Below are 19,248 nucleotides of genomic sequence, written 5' to 3' on the forward strand. Positions count from 1 at the left end.
TCGTTTTTGTTCCCAAGTTCGAGCTCATTCTTTAGACAGCTCTATCTTGGCACATACCAAGCTACATTTCCTTGCAAAAGATCACCAACGATGCGATCGTGCAAGTCATTTCTAGGCCTTGTGGCGTTTGCTTTGGGAGCTTCAGCACAGTATAGCAACCAGACCGCGCCGACTAATGGGAGCCTAGCATCGACCTGTCTTTGCTTTCCTGGCGATGCATGCTGGCCATCTACTACACAGTGGGATGCGTTTAACGCAACACTTAAGGGAAAACTCATTGCAACCGTCCCGCTAGCCAGCCCTTGTCACATCGACGGCTTTGAGACATATGATGTTGATAAGTGTAATGCTGTTCGAAACAACTGGTGGTACCCAGAGACTCATTACACCACATCATCTTCTGTCATGACACCTTTCTATGCCAATAGAAGCTGCGACCCTTTTTACCCAGAAGATTTCCAATGTGTATACGGCACCTATGTTCGATACGCCGTCAACGCAAGCTCAGCGTTGGATTATCAACTAGCTCTTTCTTTTGCTAGTCTTCACAATATCCGCCTGGTTATTCGCAATACTGCGCATGACTACCACGGAAAATCAACTGGAGCTGGAGGCTTGGCAATCTGGACTCACAACATCAAAACTATTGTAATTTCGGATTATGACAATGAGTCAGTAGACTATTGTGGAAAAGCAATCAAGATCGGTGCTGGCGTTCAAGCTTCTGAGCTTCTTGAAGCTGCTCACGAAGCGGGTTATCTGGCCGCCGTTGGTTACGCTGGATCCATTGGAATCACTGGTGGGTATGCACAAGGAGGTGGAACCGGTCCGCTTGCCTCTGTGATAGGGCTGGGATCTGATCAAGTTCTGGAATGGGAGGTTGTCACTGCAGCGGGAAAAATCGTTACTGCCACAGAAACGAATGAATATTCGGATTTATACTGGGCTTTGTCCGGAGGTGGAGGTGGAACCTATGGTGTTGTTCTTTCCGCGACATATAAGCTGTATGAGGATATGGAGACAATTGGGGGTAACCTTACATTCTACAACACAGGCACTTCTCAGGACAACTTTTACGGTGTCATCGGAAGCTTTTTGGAAGCTCTTGATGCATATACTGCGGCAGGTGGTGGAGTTAACTGGCTCAACACTGGCTCATACTTTAGTATGGCTCCCGCAATAGCCGCAGGAATGAATCAAACACAGTTCGACTCATTTTTTGCTCCGACGCTCTCGAAATTGAAGGAGAACAATATGTCATATGGTAGGACGCATATTCTTTTACCCCTCTACCCATAATACAAGCGCATACTGACCTTTAAATTTACAGTATATGCCTCCGAGACATATGATACTTTTGCGGATGCTTATAACGGCCAAGCGGGACCTGAGAATATCACCAATTACAATATCGGAGGCCGACTAGTTTCACGTGATGTGGTAAAAAGCAACGTTACCGGAGTCCTAGATACTATCAAATGGATGAACGACCTTGGGGTTGTGGTAGCAGGTTTAGCACTTAATGTGGAGGCTACGGATGAGACGCCCGAGAACTCCGTGAACCCTGTGTGGCGTGATACGCTTTTGTCTATCACCACTGGACTGTAAGTTACACAAACCGTTTCTTGTTAAATTCTCACTCACTAACAATCATAATAGGGCCTGGGATGACACTGATTGGAACGCGAACTTAGCTAGTCAAGACCTAATCACCAAAACTATAGTCCCGAGATTAGAGGCACTGACCCCTGGAGGAGGAGTATATCTCAATGAAGGCGACCCAAACCAACCAGACTTCCAGCAAAACTTTTATGGCCGCAGTTACGGCCGTCTGTTATCGATCAAGAACAAATATGACCCCAATCATGTGTTTTACGGACCTACAGCCGTTGGAAGCGAGTATTGGACAGAAGAAGCTGACGGAAGACTTTGCAAAAGCAATTAGATCGTGGCAATTTAATTTTAATATGAATATTGGACGAAGTTGGATGATTTACCGAGGACGGGATGCAAAGAGACCAGTGTTCTAATTCTTCTGACCCCCCCTGCTCTCCTTTTATGTATATAAGCAAGAGGTCTCCTCGACCTAAAATTCTTAGATTATAGACTCGAATATAATACGACTCGACGTTGTTCAATTGCATTCTCTTGCTTCAACGGCGTCCATAGCTTATCGAATTGTTAGTTTGAGAATAATACTAATGACGGAGTACCTACTAGGGTTGCGAATTGACAGTCGAGTCAAGATTTATAGTTAATTAACATCTATCAGTTTGATTCTACTATAACAACTATATCAATGGGTAATTCAAGTTGTCAAATTAATAAATATGCATAAAAAAATCCTTGTAGAAATGGAAAATGGAAATCAAAAATGATAACTAATCAATTCAAACTATCATCTCATCAGTCTCATCAATAATAAGCATCATCTACTCTCGATATCTATATCCTTAGTACCTGCTATACAGGTTCTAACTATTCAATTATATTCTCTCTAAAGAGCTAGATATGTATAGAATAAGTGATTATTATATGGAAATTACTATAGAATTAGCTTTTTTATAGTAGACATAGTACGTTATGATGTGTCTTTTTTTCTAGCTTAAAGCTAGCGCGACTATCGACAGGTTTTTACCTCATATATCACAGATTAGTATATGAAGAATGGGCGAGATTCTTCTTACTGTAATTCTCACGGCCACAGCTCATACTTAAGTGCAATTGAATCACTATTATTTGATAAAGTCCGATAAGAGCCACTGCGACTACTTTTTAGCGTTGCCATATGACTGACCATTGAAATTGTTAACAAATCATCGCGGTACAATTCTCCGGGAGATCTATTACTTTGAGGTGGCTTTTATATATCGTAAAGTTGTAAGGAAGCTGGAGACTGCTTAATTCTTATCGTTGGATACGTTTTGCGCATACAGAGTTGCTTGTCAATATTTTGTTCGGGCAACTCTACCAAAAAGCTTCATAAGAAGGCGTCGAATTAGTGCTAGCGCTCTCTCTTATAAGTATATAGCTTCCATAGTTAATAATGGCTAAGAACAATCACAACAGTCATAGGTTAAAGTACTTTACACTTGTCAACCAAGTTGATATCAACATTCTTAGAGGGGAATGATTGTTCAATTTCAAAGAGAATTCTAATTCAAGTATCAAAATAGGCATAGGATAGTAGTGCTGCGAGAGCTAGCTCCGATCTTCGTCTCAAAATTGATGTGATGATCTTAAGATATCTCTCGTTGCGTATTGATCTCGAATTGGGTAGTTGATAGCGGCACATCTATTCCAAGCCAATAAAACGTCTAATCTTCTCCTTGGATCTGAGACCCGACACCAGCACCAGCGCAAGTCTCGCCATAAATAGTACCTCCAACATTCTTCAACATTCTTCAATATTGACGCGCAATCTCCAGTCGCAAAAGCCCCTCTTACAGTTGTCTCATTAAAATGGGACGTGACCTTTATATCTCCTTGCTCGGTTAATTCGATTCCAAGTTTACGAGCAAGATTGTTGGTCTGCTCAGTCACTGGCTTATGAACTAAGAATGCGTGTGCATGATCTCCCAATTACGCTCCATCATCTTTGTCAAAGACAATGGTGAGTCCAGACGACGGATCGTCATTTGTAATGAATTTCTGAATCGAGTGATTGCAAGCTTCAATTTTACTGCGACACTCAGAGTTGACATCTAGATTTGACGCGACTTTTGCAGCTTCTATTTCTTTAGCTAAGGCCCTGTTTCCGTGCGCATAGATTGTGACGTTTTCAGCCAGTCGAAGTGCTTGACGAGCTAGGTGAAGAGCTACATGGGGAAATGCACAGTCGCCTATTGCAAGTATGCAAGCTGACTGTGCAGGAGACCATTCATAGCCGTGGCAAAACAGACAGTGAAAGCTCTAGTCATCTTAGTCATGGAATAAGATTGGATTTTAGGGAGGCTCAGACGAAAACATTTAATTGGGGCATGGGTGATCAAAGGGCACTTACATGCTTTTAGTCCAGCATTCTTCGTAACCTTCGATATCCACCATCATATCTCTTACACCAGTAGCAAGCACAACTTTTCTTCCCCACCAATCTCTCCCAACGCTATCGACGGCCTTGAAAATACTACTCCCCTACCCATCTCCATCCTTGGATACCTTCTCTATAGTCTGAATGCCCAAATCCTCAAAACGTATGGTCTTGTACCTGGTCAGAATATCCTCCCGAGAAGCGGCGCGGAACTATGAAGGATCCCGATGATCTCATGTAGAGACTGTGTGCATGTGCTTAGAGTTTTCGTTCCGGAATTTGTTACTGGAGAACACGATGGCGGTATGTCGCAGGCGTGCAAGAGCGGCAGCGCAAAATACACCTACTGGACCGGCTCCAATAACCAGGACGTCTACAAGTGACTTAGGAGCCATAGTTAGGAGAGTCGAAGTCACGAGTTGTAATGTCTCTCAATCATATATTATGATTTACTTGATTTTTCGTTGATTGTCTCTGGTGAAATTAGATGACGGTATGTGCGATGGCGTTGCAATCAGTCCTTACATTCAGAGCTGGAAACATTTTGGACACAAAAGAGTCGGCTAATATGACATGTTTTGATGGTTGAGATTGATGACTTTGTCGGTGGTCTATTTGGATAATGTACGCTATTTTACCGGAGACTTTTCGGGCACTTCCCTAGCACCGATAATTTATTTACTCCATAGTCTATCTTGTTCATTCAAAACGTTGAGATATGAGCTCAGAATTATTCGCGATTGATTAATAGAATGTTCTGCCAGCCGTTTCTCGTGATAATCATCCATTGGCAAATGAGTTTCATCTCAAATTATGAGAACGATGCTTACTAAAGTTTCGTGAGATGCCCAAGTCGGTGCTTCGAACCATGCAATTCATGCAATCACTCTGTAACCTGAGAGGTTGTTAAAGACCCGAAGTAAGCATCGGTATCAACAAATAAATACTCAATGTATGGTGGATCGATATTTACCATTGGTTAGAGAGCTTTTTTTTTCTTTAATAGGAGCCCACTAAATGAAGGATATGTGTGTCATAGGAGAAGAGGAAGTCCTAGTGTACCGGTTAAATGCTCGCATGGTTTTATTTGATGCTTGGACAAGACATGAAAGTGGTTCCGGTGGTCGTTAACACTGCTGCGAAGATGATTGTCCGTTTTGGCGTTTGATGTAGGAATAACAGTAATGGTTTATATTGATTTAAGAGCTGAATAGAGTGGGCACTAAGTTCTGCAGACTACGAACTAGCCTTCAAAAATTAGACGGGACCTAGGGATTGATACAAGCTGAAAAGACATAAGTAAAGAGTAACCGAGTCATACTTATGCATTTCGCACGTCGAATCAATTCAGGTTACCAGATTTGCAATAATAACGTTAAACGTCACATGTCACACACTCACAAGTCTCTAAACCCAAGTCTCTCATTAGCATATTTCTATAGACCCATTGAGGTGCTTCTCCGTGTCTCGGGCAACATGCATTGCAGACACTAATGACGTGATGACCCACCACCCTGCGTTCTGTGTTGTCGTGCAGTATTGGATACGTATTAACCACAAGATCGACTGACTGTAATAGGAAATGTGAGTTTAGTAAATTCGGTCGCTGAGTCAAGTGTTTGACAAGCTTTTTCAATGTTTTTTATATTAAATACGGATCCAGACCTAGCTAGTGTATATCACATCAATATTGATTAAAAGTTATCTATCTCGAGAATTGATACCAATCTTACCATGAACACTGAAAGTATAATTTGAACTCTATATCGAAATCCAAGTTAGTTCTAAATATCTGTGTTCAGATTGTGCCATTTTAGCTGGCTTCGAATTTCAAAAATGACAAATTAAGCATGATTTTGATAGGATTTTCGGTAAATTTATAACGAGTACATGATTCAGGCCCCAATGCTTAACGTTACAAGACGCTGATCTGAGTATGATTTTAGATATAGGATTGAATTTACTTATTATAGATATCAACCACATTTAAACACTGATTACCCCGCCATTCAGTTCTTTGCTGATAATAATATTTCAAACCCAACTGTAAAAACTTGTCCAAATAACAATAATGGAAGTTTCAGTTCTTTCCTACTTCTCGTCATTCAATCGTTCGTTCATACTTAAAACACTATCCAGCATCAAATATGGAAGACTATATATCACGATGAAAGATCAGAATGAGACGAAGCCGAGAATTTTCGGTAACACATCGTCGGATTCGATAGATTCATGCGAACCCAAATGCTCAGTTATTATCAATAGTCCTAACGTTTGGACTCGAATGTCTATCAATGTTGATTTGGTGAGCTTCATTGGACATAATTGAATTCTTTCCGCAGATGCTGATCAGATTCTCAAGGGGTTCTTTGAGGCATTCATGGTAGGAGAATTGGAGTGTGATAATCTTGTTGCTCTCGTTTCCGTATGTGGAATTCTGATTTCAACCCCATCGAGCTAAGATTGTCCGAGCTCACAATAGACAACCTCAGATATACATACAAAATTATGCACTCTTTGGAACCGGTAACATCTTTCTGCAAATAATTCCTCGCATTCAAAAGATCTTCTTCAAACCTTCAAATGATAGTCGACGCGCTCTCCAGAACGCATCATCCCACTACGATACCTCGAACGCAATTTTCTCTTCTTTTCTATCCCCAGATATGAGTTACTCATGTGCGATATGGGATACCACTGGTAAAGAAGAAACTCTCGAGGAAGCACAGAGACGAAAAGTGCACAACATCATTGACAAAGCGGATATCAAGCCAGAACATCATATCCTCGACATTGGAGGTGGATGGGCATATCTAGCTATTGAAGCTGTGAAGAAAACTGGATGTAAAGTCACAGTGATAACTCTGTCTATTGAGCAAAAGATTCTGGGCGAGAAAAGGGTAGAGAAGGCGGGATTAAAAGATCGAATTGAGATATTGCTTTGCGATTACAGGCAGACTCCAAAGCCAAGCCCTGCAGGGTTTGATAGAATAATCAGTGTCGAAATGGTGGAACATGTTGGGGAGGAGTACATGGAAACCTATTTTAGGAAGATCAGTGAATTGTTGAACCAAGAAAATGGAATCATGGTAGTCCAAGGTATAACCAGAAAGAATAAGGTCAGTCCACACACCCTTTGACCTATCCGGTCGAAGCCACTTGAGTTGTCTATGGTGGTGAAAATCTTCAATAGTGACATTTTCATTGTTCCAAATCATTATGGGGATTAATTATCCAACAGGACTTCCACAAAACTCGATCCAAGGTCGACACTTTTATTGATCGTTACGTCTTCCCAGGAGGATATCTCCCCACCGTAAGAGAAATTATTGAACGTCTTGAAGTAGGATCTACTGGTTCTCTAGAGCTTGAAAGTGTGCAGAGTATAGGTCCTCATTATGTGCGAACTCTGCGATTATGGAGGGAAAATTTTATCAAGAACTGGGATGAGACTAAGTTGTTGTACATGAAAGAAAGAGGAGATATGACGCCGTTGGATCTCGAAGCTTTCCGAAAAAGGTGGATCGTAAGTGATTAAAATCCCGTTCCGCGAAGTCAGTCATCATTAATGTTGTTCTAGAGTTACTTTAGTTATTGCGAAGCAGGCTTCCGAGCTGGTGTTCTGGGTAACCATGTAATTACTGCAAAGAGGCCACAAGCTTCGTCTCCAAGTGGAATTGTCCCAATTTGATGGGCACGAGACATTGAATGACGGACGTAAGGATTCTGCCAGCGATTGTGCAACGACACAGAGTTATAATAAATATGTAGAGTGGAGTTTCTGATAATCTGAATTTGAAAATAGGTACTAATATGGGTTGTTGATGGAAAGTCCACGTTGAGAAAGAAAGGAGAGAGAAACAATCGAGTTCAGTTCACCAGAAAGAGAAAACAACCTATGACATGGGTGTATCCAATTATAATATTCGACTGTTGAATGTACACAACCTAACAAATGTGCACTCGCAGTCTTCCTTCCAGCGTGGACTGAAACCGATCAGGCGATCTAAAACCCGTTGATAAGTACGGGCAGACATGATACTAATTCCGAAGAGCTCTTAGAGAAGCACTTGCTCTATACCGTCACTTGGTCACTCAACTCAACCAGTTCCAACCCCAATTTCATCCTGTGCAACACTTGATGAAATATGCATAGGCGTAGATCACGGTATCTTTGCAAGATAAGACGAGTTTTTGAAAGAAAAAGCGGAAACGCAACTATAAAGCATCAGACGTACTAACATCGATACAATATTAAATTGAGATAATTATACATCAGAAGGAAAGACTCGCTGCTCTTCCATAACAATTCCAGCAAAAACAACAGACAACACCCTTTATATCTCCGCTAATTCATACCCATTACCCTTTTCCATCGCTCTCTTCCAAGCATCTCTCTCTTGTATCCCCTTCCTCCACTGGAGAATCTTGGGGTACTTCTCGAAGTCCACATATTTCTTTGCAGCCAAGAAATCCATAGGCCAACTCAGCATCACATCAGACCTTCCCAAATTCTTGCCATTGAACCAGACATCTGTCAGTTCCTTCTCCAGATATTGAAATTGAGTTGCATATTCCGGCCCGGTGAAACTCTTATGTACGTTCGATTTAACGCCACCGAGTAATATTGATACTGGCCACGGAGATTTCTGTGCGACAATATCAAATATCAATTCGATCATTGAGATAGTACCAATAGTCGACCCAGCGAAGGACGACAAACTCTCATCGCGAATCTTATCCTGAGCCACAAATCTACCATCTTTATCGTACGTGTCGATCAGGTATCCGAGGATTGCACTGCTCTCTGCGATGGGCACATTGTCGGATGTGACAAGAACCGGAGCCTTTCCCATGAAATGAACATTCTTGAGCTCGGGCGGTGCACGACCTTCAACGCGTGTATGGCATACGAGGTTATATTCGATTCCTAATTCTTCAAGAAACCAGAGGATTCGTTGGGATTGGGAGTTCTAGATGGAGGGGTGGCGTCAGCATGTGTGGGTGCATTTGATGTGGGAACGTTGGATTAGAGGTTGGGACCGATGGGATAATTGCCCTGCCCACTTACATTGAGGTGGTGGAAGGTTGGAAGTCCAGGTTTGTTTACAGACGCCATAATCAACTCGGTGTGGAATTTTCATACGATAGAAACGAAAAAGTGTTCTCCATTGGATGGCAGATGAGGTATCACAATCTACATATGCCGTCGTCTTCCCGGACTCATATCTGCATCCTCCCCGTTCGGGAGTGCACGTTCCGAGGCCAAAATTCCATTTGGAACCTTATCAATGAGGCATCAATTTCTTTTCTTGTGTCTGTCTGGACTTCATCCCACCATCCGACTGAACCAACCAACCTTTTTTAACGCTCGCTGCCAAGTACGCAACCTCAGGTGCCAGCATCGATAACAATCGATAAAACTTTGATTGCTTTTGGAATTCTACAACTTTATGATTGGTCCTGAGAAAGGGAGTGGTGGGTAGTAGTCTACACAAACCTGGGCAGAAGCATCTCCGACATGGATAACTGCATATGCAGTGAACATGCAGTGACAAGATTGTTATCGTCCACAATCATAGGCACCTTTTCAAGTCACCATAAGTCAGTCCTACAGTAGGCAGTGAACAAAGTATAATTGATTCATGTCTTCTGGTTCTTGACCATTTGCTATCTCCTCTTTTTCCTTCACATCAAGTCCTCCTGAACTGTATTCTTATCACGGTCGTCATGGCTACCGTTAAGCAAAAACCGATAGTTCTGCATATTGGCGATCCAGTCAAATGGAACCTTGATTTATATGATCAATTTTCCGAGGACTTTACTATCATACGACCTTCAACAGAAGAGCGTCAACGTGATGCCTTCATGAAAGGCTTGAAAGAAAACAGATGGGGCAACTTTTCCGCAATATTCAGACCGTTCTGGAATACTGGTGGTGAAATGGGGAGATGGGACTCGGAGCTCATTCCCTTGATACCTGAATCATGTCGAATATTTGCATCTGCCGGAGCTGGTTTTGATTGGGCCGATGTAGATCTTTTGGCCGACCGAGGTATGGAATCTCGTGTGATAAATGTTCGATTTGTGCTACTAACGCATGATTTGGATAGGTATTGTCTATTGCAACAGGTTTGAATGACTTCTGTATCTTACGCATATGTGATTAATGAGTTTGTACAGCGCCACGGCTACTACAGAATCTGTAGCAGATTTTGCCATTTTCTTGATCTTAGCTACATTTAGAAACCTCACTTGGTAGGTTTTACAATCTTACCTGGGATTACACATCACGAGTGCTGATAAAATAAGGTGCACTCAAGCTGCTCGTTCCGGTGCAGCTTCGTTCCAAGATTGTCACACCAATGCCGCATCTATGTCCCACAATCCTCGCGGCCATACGCTCGGTATTGTTGGCTTGGGAAATATTGGCTATAACATCGCTCGAAAAGCTTCCCTAGCATTCGGAATGAAAATTATGTACTACGACATCGTCCGAAAGACTCCATCTCAGGAAGCTGCCATCAAAGCACAATTCTTTACTGATGTAGATGATATGTTAGCCCTGAGCGATTGCGTGGTTCTTGCTACGCCTGCCTCTCCGGACGGAAGAAAATTCCTTGATAGACAGAGGTTGAGCAAGTTCAAGGAAAAAAGTAGATTCGTGAACATTGCGAGAGGTATCTTAGTGGATGAGCAAGCATTGGCCGAAGCTGTCGAGTCAGGGAAATTGGTGGGTGTAGGACTGGACGTTCATGAGCATGAGCCTAGAGTAAACGACAGGCTAAAGGCCTCTAGGAATGTTACACTTACCAGCCATAATGCTGGTGGGACACTTGAAACGTGCGTTTTTTACTTGGATTATTCCACAACTTACTGACACTTCTACAGCCACATTGGGTTTGAGGAATTGGCAATGAAAAACATCGACGCAGTACTAAAAGGGAAGGAGCCATTGACGCCTGTTAACACGCATTTGATTGGGAAGGTGAAGCATAATTTGTGAGGGTGTATCCTGTCAAGTAGGTAATATAGCAAGTAGGTACTACATAAAATCTCAAGGAACTCCGCTACTCCGCATTTTGCCTCCAGAAACTTTGAAAGAAAACGGTATCCAGAAGATTCCACATGGACGTCGATTCTGGGAGAATTTGGTGAGATATAACCGCAGCTCAGTAAATGTAGGAAGTTGCATAGGGAAATATTGAGGCATGGATTAGTTTCCAATGTTCCACATGTAGTAGTACTATGAGGCTCTCTCATTTCCACAATCAAAAGCACCTGGTGCCAATCAAATTATGCACATCTCAAAGCAATATTAATTAGTCTCTGAAAGATTTACAATTAGCTATTGAATTGCCCCTTTCATCATAGCTGCACCAAAAATCATTCAAGTTGCTTGGCCTTGGAAGTTAATCTGCCACTCTTCCAACCTTAAACGACATATCCCATCTTGCACACCAGTTGCGATCAAAAATAGCCCCCACATCGGAGGATGGAACTATTGAAGGGATGTTGCGAGGATTAAACTTCGCGATATGCTTCGGATCATTGATTGAACCATGTGCCTGGTGCCAACCCACTGGTGTTTAAATAGATTGATAATCCCATAATCCAACAGACATATGCGGGCCTACGTGAAGTAGTCAAAACCAGATGCATATTGCTGGAAGTACCAAAAATTCTCTCAGCGTTAGTGCCACCATTTCTTCACACGTTGACCAGGAACCCAGGTACGGGGTGCGCTGTCCTGGTCCACCTTCGCTGAAATGTTCAAAATTTGCCCTTTACGACGTCTGATACCACCATGTGCATCCGAGCATTTCCAAACATCATCAGACATTTGTGGCAAAAATCCATATCGGTCCTTTTGATGATGACCAACCCTTGGCGATCTTTCAACAGAGTCCGGGTTATGTTGGGTTGGGCAACGTGTGACAGTCCAGGTGCAAGTGCTGGTACCGTAACTACCTGAACGTTCATGTTCTAGCGAATCTTTGTAGCGACTATAGGCACCACTACGGACTGCGACATGAGTTTGCCTGACATCATTATTCGGCAAATCCGTTGGTATAGTACATGGTGTACAAAGCTGGCTGATCCATCTCTCGTCGACAAACTTCATCCATCGAATGGACTTTACCCACTCGTACTTGTGACTGTCATACTCAAAGGAATGATTATGGGGACTATGAGCATTTTGAGGTTTGGAGTAATCGCCCAATTGAAGTTGCCGGAGATTTGGCAGATCGAAAACTAATTTACCTATAATAATATCCATCATACCGAAGTCATAACCCGTCTCTACATCTTTTTCGAGATCTCTGTAGTGACTAGAAGCGTAAAGGTATTGATGCAAGGTGAGTTTGCGTAGCCTGGGACAAACCTCTGCTATGATGAGCGTATATGTAGGCAAGATTGCTCCAAACCCTAGGTGCAAGTTTCTTTTGTGTGTCGGAAGGATATCTATAAATTCTCCAACAAACTTAATGTCTCTCAAGAGTGAAGCATTCTTTCGTCCAATGTAAGCCATAAACCGAATGAATGGATCTTTTGCAACGAACGCTGGCTGATAACATTCTAGATCAAAAAGCTTCTCTACAGCAGTACTAATGGTAGCCTTACTAGGTGATTCTTCAAACAGCGGAAAACCAGGTACATCCCATGGGGTTTTCAGCCGGTACATCCTATGACAGGATGATAAATCAAACTCATATGTGTTCTCTCAGTAAAGAATTTTAGTGCACTCTTGCTCCATTTGTTTGCATACTCGCGTGATAGCGACGCAACGACCAAAAGGATGTATTTGAATTTCGGCCTTATTTATGATTTGGGGCCCAAATCCATCTCGATGATACACAGCACACTCAGTCTGCTGACCGGGCTCCGGAGAATCATCGATCATGAATTTGCTAACCCCACTTTGGATAAGTTCGAATTCCTCGCGGGTAGGGTTTGTAGTCCACGCGATTTCTCGGCGAATGGTGTTGCCGCGAAACGGATCAGGAATTGGAGCTTGGGCCCAGATGTAACTATATTTTCGTTGAAACCTACAATGCTTGTGGCCTCCAGCTTGGCCCCCTGCTGTGAATAGATATTGCTTTATGCGAACCCGTGGGACGATCGCAACCGGTCTCAAAAGAATGAGTCGCCAGATTTTGTCGCGAACCTCTATCTTCGTGTTAGTTCCTGGGGTCAAAGATGGAAAAGGAATTTACTTACCTCTGGGAAGTTTATGGAGAAGAGCACAAACCTTCAGCTCTGGAGGGTTGATACTGGCTTTTACAATCATGGCATCTGTTGTCGAAGCCTTCAACATTGAATCAACATCCAGTGTTCGCTCTTGACTCACCATGATTTAAAACTATGTTGGAGTGTACTTCTTTTCTAAACAAAATTCGAGGTAAGATCAAGGTTTATCGGAGTTTCTGCCTAATCTAGAAGAAGCTGTGGACGATTCATCAGACTAGATAGGATAAGTTTCTTTATAGTTATTGAATGCGAATCGAGTTTGGGTATGTACTATTGAAGTCTTATAGAACTAACTATATGTAAACTACATATAAAGTGAGGAAGCTGTACGAGTGTACTAGACCACCACGCTAGCTTAAGCGTAGTAGTGAATATCAGGCTATCAAATACTTTCTACAATGATAATAGACCATGAAGGATACTGCAGGGCTATATATTATAGCGAATGTAGAAAGATTTTACCTAATGCCGTGTATGTTGTAGACGTGTCTATGGCCCTTGGTACCCAGTCTGATGCGCAAACTGAATCTAATACTCCACCCTGCTTGTTCCATATTTCGATTTCAAAATTAAACATTCTGAAGATTACTCTAGTAGATTATATGAATTAAAGTGCTTCGAGGGGAAGCAGTAAATTCACATTCATTACTTTAATACCACTGGAGCCAAGTTTTATGTGGACAAATAAGGATAACGTGGGTGAGTGGATTTTATATTTAATAGCATAAAGATTGATGGAAATGGTAAAGGTTATGGTAGTAATTTTGTGGTCATCATTAGTATTGAAACTGTGTAATCAAAGTTACAGTATTTTTATATTATCGAGTACTGCAAATATGCGAGAAGATTTACACTATCATGAAATCATCAACTCTGTGATTCTCCCCTATACTACTTTTTCTCTTCACATTCTGGTTCTACCAGTGCGCGGCTCTTGGCACGCTGTTCAACAAATCCCACCCATTTCAAAGCCATTCCCCACTCATCTTCTGGAAGCACAGATTGTATGATTTGACTACCAGGAGTACCTGGATCGTATCCACACCCGGCTGGTACGAACTCATATTGGCCCAATTGCAGTTTCTGAAGATATGGAAGCGCATGAACAAGTCTCTCGACAGACTCATTTATTTGCTGATTCCTATCAGTACCTCGCGAATCTAGCCGGCTCATTTGGGGATAGCCCCGATCGTCATCGTGTAAGATTAGGGTATGCATGCTTTGACAGACCTCTTTAAATATGATAGTATATACCGGAAGAAGATCATGAAGTCCGACTGGGATGGACTTTGTGTATTGCCATTTACCGATGATCCAGTTGAATTTTCCCTGAATGACAATTTTGGTAAGCTTTGAGGCATTACTCCGACCAATTTCCATCAGGAATCTAGTAAATGGGTCCTGGTAAATGAACTTAGATTTCTGTTCGTTTTTTGCTATATCTTTGTGAGCATATTTCAATTTGTCTTGATCCTGTTGGAAGATCATATCAACGGAGTGAGAAATCTGTTCTGCAGTTGGCATGGTTCCATCCCTGCGTCGATGGCCTGGGATCTCATCGTATTCATGCGAGAGCTGGTCCATGGTAACAACACTTTGAGGTCCGGTAAAGCTTGGAGAACCGCGTGTGTCGAAAAGAAAAGAGTTTTCTCCATAAAGTACGGCAACTCCCAATTTATGAAGACGTCTGCAAGAACGTAGGATAGCAACTCCTGATATTGCGGTAAGATTTATTTTCGATCTGTGAATGACTTGAATACCATAGCCCTTACGATCATGAATGAAGCCTTGGATTTCCCGACCTGTCCTAGTTATGCTTTTAAGCTGATTATACCCAGCTTCAATAAGTTCAGCCTCCTGCTTTGTAGGAGCTGCAGCCCAAGATATTCGTACAAATTTATCTTCCATATTTTGGGGAAGATGATGTAGTTCGTATTCCTCTTGACGTGCCTCACTCCATTGGTACCCATAATGCAACAATGGGGGTTCGGCCCTACTAGCCTTTTCTCGGATAATAACTGGCATTATGTGTGTCTGGGGAACCAACAATTCTCTCAAGATCTTCTCCAAGACGCCTGAAAATGGTTAGATGATTATCTGGAATATAAAAGTAAAAAAGTGGGCTTACTGGTGGGAAGAACTAAAAGTCCTATCTTTCTTTTGATTGGGAGAAACTTTTGAAATGAAGCGTTTTTTCTCTTGCTATGCTCACTTTTGAGGACGAAAGGGTTTTCGTAAACTTTAGCCCTCATCATAGAGTTATAGGCATGCATTTCAAGGAAATCTATCGGTGACTTATTGAATTATATTTGTTTGAAATTTCCGATCTGGAAAATATAAAAAAACTAAGAGAGTAGATCATATTCATAGATTTATAATCATATTGAAATACTGCTTCAAGAAAGAGGCCGTACTTATGGTCTCGGTTCAACAGGCCGTAGTATCACCATAATTTGAGTTATTGAGCGGAAGATCTTGAAGCCTATTGACGTTCCATCGCACTACAAAGGACCTATTGACCTAGAATTAACGGCACTTCGAGACATAAATGTGGTAGGTATAACGAGAAACTAATTTTGAAGAGAGGGGAGGGGGGCTCTACTAGTTCCACAAATAGTTCTTACTTGATCGTCTTGATCTGGTAGGAATGCAAGGCATGTGAAATCATTAAAGTTCCTCAATTGCGTAAGATTAGTTGAAGCTTGAAACAATTCCGCTATTTGGTAAGCGCAAAAGATCTCAGAACTCTCCTAGAATGTGATTACTTGTTGAATGCTACCTTGAAATTCACCTAGGCACGGAAATTTTCAAGTCCAGATAGTGGTTTTAACACGAAGGAAATATGCATATACATCTCATTATTCTCTAATTCTTGAACTTCAACGCGAATCAAAAAAGAAATAGATTTCCGTTTTCAAGTGCTCCCTCGAAGACATCGCATGAGTTTAAGAGCTAAAATCACCGAAATGTAAATTAATTAACTGATCATTTATATCTTAGTTGAGTTCTATATGGTTGACGAGAAAGGCTTAGAATTTATCGTCTACTTGGAAGTCAGCGTGGTATGTTGTGGAACTCTGATTTCCTGGCACATGAAACATATCGTACAGCTTCAGAAATGTTCACAGATCACCATAATCTTCGGCCATTATTTCAGTATCAAGTAGCAAGCTTGCTTTGGTAGCCAATGACCAGAGGTAATAAGTGTGAATTAATTTATACATCAGTCAAGGGATATCTAGCTTTCTGGAAGACTTGAAGCTCTATACATAGACACTCTATAAGTGGACTTTTCTGGACACAGCTTCCTATCCTCATTTACTTGCGTGCACTCCCACACCCACTGCCTATCCGAAACCAAAAATCCATTCAATTCCAGAAACTGCGGTATCAGTTCGCTATCAACTTCGGGCTTCCATTCGCGAAATTGAGACATATTACCAGGTTCTCCATCCGAATTCCTGGTGAAGTATTGGGTTACGTAGCTCTCACCCAACTCTTGGGATTCCAGTTGAATTACAATAATCCAAGGAAAACTTTTTAATTTATCGCCAGAAACTTCTCTTGACTCGTTTAGATTCGTGTTGAACGTGTTGCAGTAAAAGAATCTTTGTAGCTCTCTAGGGCTTAGTGGTGAGCGCATTGGGTCACAATGAAATTGCAGACGGCGATGATCAGTGTTGGCAGTCTGGTCTGACATTTTGCTTTGGTTTTCAAGGTACTCTCAGTCAGAGATTTGTATGCCTATAATGTGGAAAACGCAGAATGCAGCTCTGGTGAGAGAGGCTCTGAGGCTTATATAATTAGCAGCGAGTTTGATACCATTTCAAGATTGCTATGACTGTCATTCATTTCTAGTTTCAGTACTAGCTGTACTAAAGTTCTTGCGCGTGAGCCTAAATTGCTGTGAACACCTGAAGCACAATTATTTGTATTAGCCGATTTTTTGGAGGAAGATCATTCGCGAAAGCTAAATGAAAAGAAATCTGACGACAAGTTTCCGGAAAAAAGAAAGAAATGAATAGGTGTCCGTTGTTTGACTAACATCGTTTATGTTTTAAATCTGTGACACCACGCGAGTGATGAGAACCGGCTGATAAGTTAGATTAGCTACGAGAAACAAACGCAGTCATAATAAGTATTTAAATAGACTTACAACGACACTTGAGTGATCAAATAACACCAGATTTAGTATTAGATCCTGCAGTGGTCTAATAGTATCTCATAGTACGGAGAAGAACTGACAAGCCATGTTCGAACCCGGCTGCACCTCTCTCACACTTTCTAATGCTTACACCACATCTCTTGACATACCGTCAGAACTCAGACACTTTTTTGGTCCCGTGATCATAAACCCAGTTACGGCTCTCAAAAATCTCACCCGTGTATTCAGCATCGATGATGCTCCTTATGTAATACAAGTAACTTCACAACACACGCAAGGGGGATTAATCCGACTCAAGCCGCCCAAATTTTTCATTCCAAAACCGTCAAATGATGAACCAGATGGACCTAATCAGTTTTTGCGATTTGTTTGCAGTTCGTCACTAAATCAAGATAGGGGGGTTATTGAAAAACAGATGTTGGAATCGTCCGGATTTTCTGAGGGGGGTACCTTTGCTTGGGAATGTGAAAACAGATCACATAAACATAGATCAGGCATGCTTTGCTATTACGCTTGTATCTGGAGGCGTGAATCAATGTAAATAGCTTCCACAAGCTCTTGTCGAAACTAGGAATCATAATAGTCGATTTTCCAATGGCAAATGGAAATCATGAACCGTATCATGAAGTGCTGGCTATGTTAATAAAGGAGCACCATTAAAATATCCATCTTCATCAATTATTAGCTTCTTATGGTGCAGTCAAGTTCACTGTCCATGGCCATGAATTTCTCTCAGGGAAGTGTCCTTGCATTATGCCGAAATTGCCCTGTGATATCTATGGATATGTCAAATTTTCACCATATCGAAGCTATATTGCCAGGAAAGATTGTCTACCACTGTATAAATTGCATTTATGAACTTAACAGTCTCTCAGACTGATGGCCCTTATCCGATCCAGTTACACCATTCTCAAAGATGGATAGCTTCAGAGTGTAAAGATGACCGCCTCAACGTTTCGCAAGAATGCTGGAGAATAATCCTCCAAAGTGGCCATATGAAATATTACTCTCAAAGAGGCCAAGGATGATACTATCAAGAGCAGTGAGATAAGATGATATATGGTAGAAATATTTAGACGAGAAAAGGGGCTTGCGGTTCCACCGTTTGTCTGTGATAAGCTTGGTGTACGAGCTACAATTGATTACGCTGAACAAATAAGAATATCGCGATGTGATTATTGAGTAGCTATATAGCTTGGTGTTTTTGTGTTTGTTTGTTCAATTTAGATGTTATCCAATCATGAGAATGTTATATGACAACAAATGTTGACTTGGAACGATACAACGCGCAACTCCAGGAAGTAGAAAAAAGTCTTTCCACACGAAGGAGAACAATTGAAAACTTACTTTATAAATTCTGGGATAATCCGGCTGAGCTTTTCTATATTCTAAATCGAAATTGCTCTTTACTTTACATCATGGATTTTCCATTGGAAAATGTCTTTGCGCCCTGTTGTGAAAGGCTCACCCTCATTAAGACCAGCAACTGGCATGATCCACCAAAAGAACTTACTCATTTCTTCAGCTCCGTGGTTATGAATCCCTTAAAAGCTCTAAATAATCGTCTTGAATTATTCTCACTCCTCGATACTCCATACATAATTCAAATTACTCCAGTGTTCCGTGAAGGGAGATACGGAACGGGGAGACGACCAACACAATATTTCATTCGGGTCCCCGAAAATTCGGAGCCTGAAGGGTCAAATCAGTTCGTTCGATTCGTATCCACTGGGAATATGGAAGGGGAGGATCAATGGAAACATTTAAACTTTTGGGGTCATGGGTATAAAAAGAAAGATAC

The 19,248-nt window shown here is 41.7% G+C and overlaps 7 protein-coding genes across 10 annotated transcripts; 3 read left to right on the forward strand and 4 right to left on the reverse strand.

Annotated features, from left to right (window-relative positions):
* The first annotated feature begins 8 nt into the window (after nt 1-8).
* On the forward strand, nt 9-2,244 carry BCIN_02g00280 (hypothetical protein). The gene is made up of 3 exons (XM_024691030.1): nt 9-1,264; nt 1,331-1,604; nt 1,660-2,244. The coding sequence occupies exons 1-3, from the start codon at nt 91-93 to the stop codon at nt 1,943-1,945; spliced, it is 1,734 nt and encodes a 577-aa protein (XP_024546800.1). The 5' UTR covers nt 9-90; the 3' UTR covers nt 1,946-2,244.
* An 890-nt stretch (nt 2,245-3,134) lies between these two features.
* On the reverse strand, nt 3,135-4,146 carry BCIN_02g00290 (hypothetical protein). The gene is made up of 2 exons (XM_024691031.1): nt 4,004-4,146; nt 3,135-3,910 (listed from the first exon to the last, which is right to left on the reverse strand). Exons 1-2 carry the CDS (start codon nt 4,048-4,050, stop codon nt 3,583-3,585), a joined length of 375 nt encoding a protein of 124 aa, XP_024546801.1. The 5' UTR covers nt 4,051-4,146; the 3' UTR covers nt 3,135-3,582.
* Nucleotides 4,147-5,730: 1,584 nt separating this feature from the next.
* BCIN_02g00300 (hypothetical protein) lies at nt 5,731-7,834 on the forward strand. 4 transcript variants are annotated; one of them, XM_024691032.1, is made up of 7 exons: nt 5,731-5,777; nt 5,833-5,916; nt 5,977-6,335; nt 6,393-6,455; nt 6,523-7,149; nt 7,272-7,556; nt 7,611-7,834. In XM_024691032.1, exons 3-7 carry the CDS (start codon nt 6,102-6,104, stop codon nt 7,719-7,721), a joined length of 1,320 nt encoding a protein of 439 aa, XP_024546802.1. In that variant the 5' UTR covers nt 5,731-5,777; nt 5,833-5,916; nt 5,977-6,101; the 3' UTR covers nt 7,722-7,834. The 4 variants fall into 4 exon arrangements, with proteins under 4 accessions (XP_024546802.1, XP_024546803.1, XP_024546804.1 ...); XM_024691034.1 differs by having other exon boundaries at nt 5,833-5,901; XM_024691033.1 differs by having other exon boundaries at nt 5,731-5,916.
* Nucleotides 7,835-8,139: 305 nt separating this feature from the next.
* Bcgst7 lies at nt 8,140-9,390 on the reverse strand. The gene is made up of 2 exons (XM_001555801.2): nt 9,102-9,390; nt 8,140-9,003 (listed from the first exon to the last, which is right to left on the reverse strand). Exons 1-2 carry the CDS (start codon nt 9,147-9,149, stop codon nt 8,368-8,370), a joined length of 684 nt encoding a protein of 227 aa, XP_001555851.1. The 5' UTR covers nt 9,150-9,390; the 3' UTR covers nt 8,140-8,367.
* A 259-nt stretch (nt 9,391-9,649) lies between these two features.
* Nucleotides 9,650-11,256, forward strand: BCIN_02g00320 (hypothetical protein). The gene is made up of 5 exons (XM_024691036.1): nt 9,650-10,085; nt 10,144-10,162; nt 10,214-10,288; nt 10,343-10,873; nt 10,922-11,256. The coding sequence occupies exons 1-5, from the start codon at nt 9,761-9,763 to the stop codon at nt 11,034-11,036; spliced, it is 1,065 nt and encodes a 354-aa protein (XP_024546806.1). The 5' UTR covers nt 9,650-9,760; the 3' UTR covers nt 11,037-11,256.
* A 313-nt stretch (nt 11,257-11,569) lies between these two features.
* BCIN_02g00330 (hypothetical protein) lies at nt 11,570-13,430 on the reverse strand. The gene is made up of 4 exons (XM_024691037.1): nt 13,383-13,430; nt 13,253-13,327; nt 12,778-13,201; nt 11,570-12,717 (listed from the first exon to the last, which is right to left on the reverse strand). Exons 2-4 carry the CDS (start codon nt 13,320-13,322, stop codon nt 11,724-11,726), a joined length of 1,488 nt encoding a protein of 495 aa, XP_024546807.1. The 5' UTR covers nt 13,323-13,327; nt 13,383-13,430; the 3' UTR covers nt 11,570-11,723.
* A 635-nt stretch (nt 13,431-14,065) lies between these two features.
* On the reverse strand, nt 14,066-15,504 carry BCIN_02g00340 (hypothetical protein). The gene is made up of 2 exons (XM_024691038.1): nt 15,411-15,504; nt 14,066-15,357 (listed from the first exon to the last, which is right to left on the reverse strand). The coding sequence occupies exon 2, from the start codon at nt 15,305-15,307 to the stop codon at nt 14,174-14,176; it is 1,134 nt and encodes a 377-aa protein (XP_024546808.1). The 5' UTR covers nt 15,308-15,357; nt 15,411-15,504; the 3' UTR covers nt 14,066-14,173.
* Between the last annotated feature and the right edge of the window lie 3,744 nt (nt 15,505-19,248).

Source organism: Botrytis cinerea, chromosome 2 (genome assembly GCF_000143535.2).
Source record: "Botrytis cinerea B05.10 chromosome 2, complete sequence".
NCBI lineage: Eukaryota > Fungi > Ascomycota > Leotiomycetes > Helotiales > Sclerotiniaceae > Botrytis > Botrytis cinerea.

Coding starts and splice junctions, on each gene's coding strand:
- BCIN_02g00330 (XM_024691037.1), bottom strand. CDS start 13,322: ATGATTGTAAAAGCCAGTATCAACCCTCCAGAGCTGAAGGTTTGTGCT. Junction 13,202..13,252: donor TCTCCATAAACTTCCCAGAG/GTAAGTAAATTC, acceptor ACACGAAGATAG/AGGTTCGCGACAAAATCTGG. Junction 12,718..12,777: donor TGCAAACAAATGGAGCAAGA/GTGCACTAAAAT, acceptor ATCCTGTCATAG/GATGTACCGGCTGAAAACCC.
- BCIN_02g00280 (XM_024691030.1), top strand. CDS start 91: ATGCGATCGTGCAAGTCATTTCTAGGCCTTGTGGCGTTTGCTTTGGGA. Junction 1,265..1,330: donor GGAGAACAATATGTCATATG/GTAGGACGCATA, acceptor TTAAATTTACAG/TATATGCCTCCGAGACATAT. Junction 1,605..1,659: donor TTGTCTATCACCACTGGACT/GTAAGTTACACA, acceptor CAATCATAATAG/GGCCTGGGATGACACTGATT.
- Bcgst7 (XM_001555801.2), bottom strand. CDS start 9,149: ATGGCGTCTGTAAACAAACCTGGACTTCCAACCTTCCACCACCTCAAT. Junction 9,004..9,101: donor CAACCTTCCACCACCTCAAT/GTAAGTGGGCAG, acceptor CCCTCCATCTAG/AACTCCCAATCCCAACGAAT.
- BCIN_02g00290 (XM_024691031.1), bottom strand. CDS start 4,050: ATGATGGTGGATATCGAAGGTTACGAAGAATGCTGGACTAAAAGCAT. Junction 3,911..4,003: donor GAATGCTGGACTAAAAGCAT/GTAAGTGCCCTT, acceptor AGATGACTAGAG/CTTTCACTGTCTGTTTTGCC.
- BCIN_02g00340 (XM_024691038.1), bottom strand. CDS start 15,307: ATGCCAGTTATTATCCGAGAAAAGGCTAGTAGGGCCGAACCCCCATTG.
- BCIN_02g00300 (XM_024691033.1), top strand. CDS start 6,102: ATGGAAGTTTCAGTTCTTTCCTACTTCTCGTCATTCAATCGTTCGTTC. Junction 6,336..6,392: donor TGTCTATCAATGTTGATTTG/GTGAGCTTCATT, acceptor CAGATTCTCAAG/GGGTTCTTTGAGGCATTCAT. Junction 7,150..7,271: donor GTATAACCAGAAAGAATAAG/GTCAGTCCACAC, acceptor ATTATCCAACAG/GACTTCCACAAAACTCGATC.
- BCIN_02g00320 (XM_024691036.1), top strand. CDS start 9,761: ATGGCTACCGTTAAGCAAAAACCGATAGTTCTGCATATTGGCGATCCA. Junction 10,289..10,342: donor ACATTTAGAAACCTCACTTG/GTAGGTTTTACA, acceptor TGATAAAATAAG/GTGCACTCAAGCTGCTCGTT. Junction 10,874..10,921: donor GCTGGTGGGACACTTGAAAC/GTGCGTTTTTTA, acceptor ACACTTCTACAG/CCACATTGGGTTTGAGGAAT.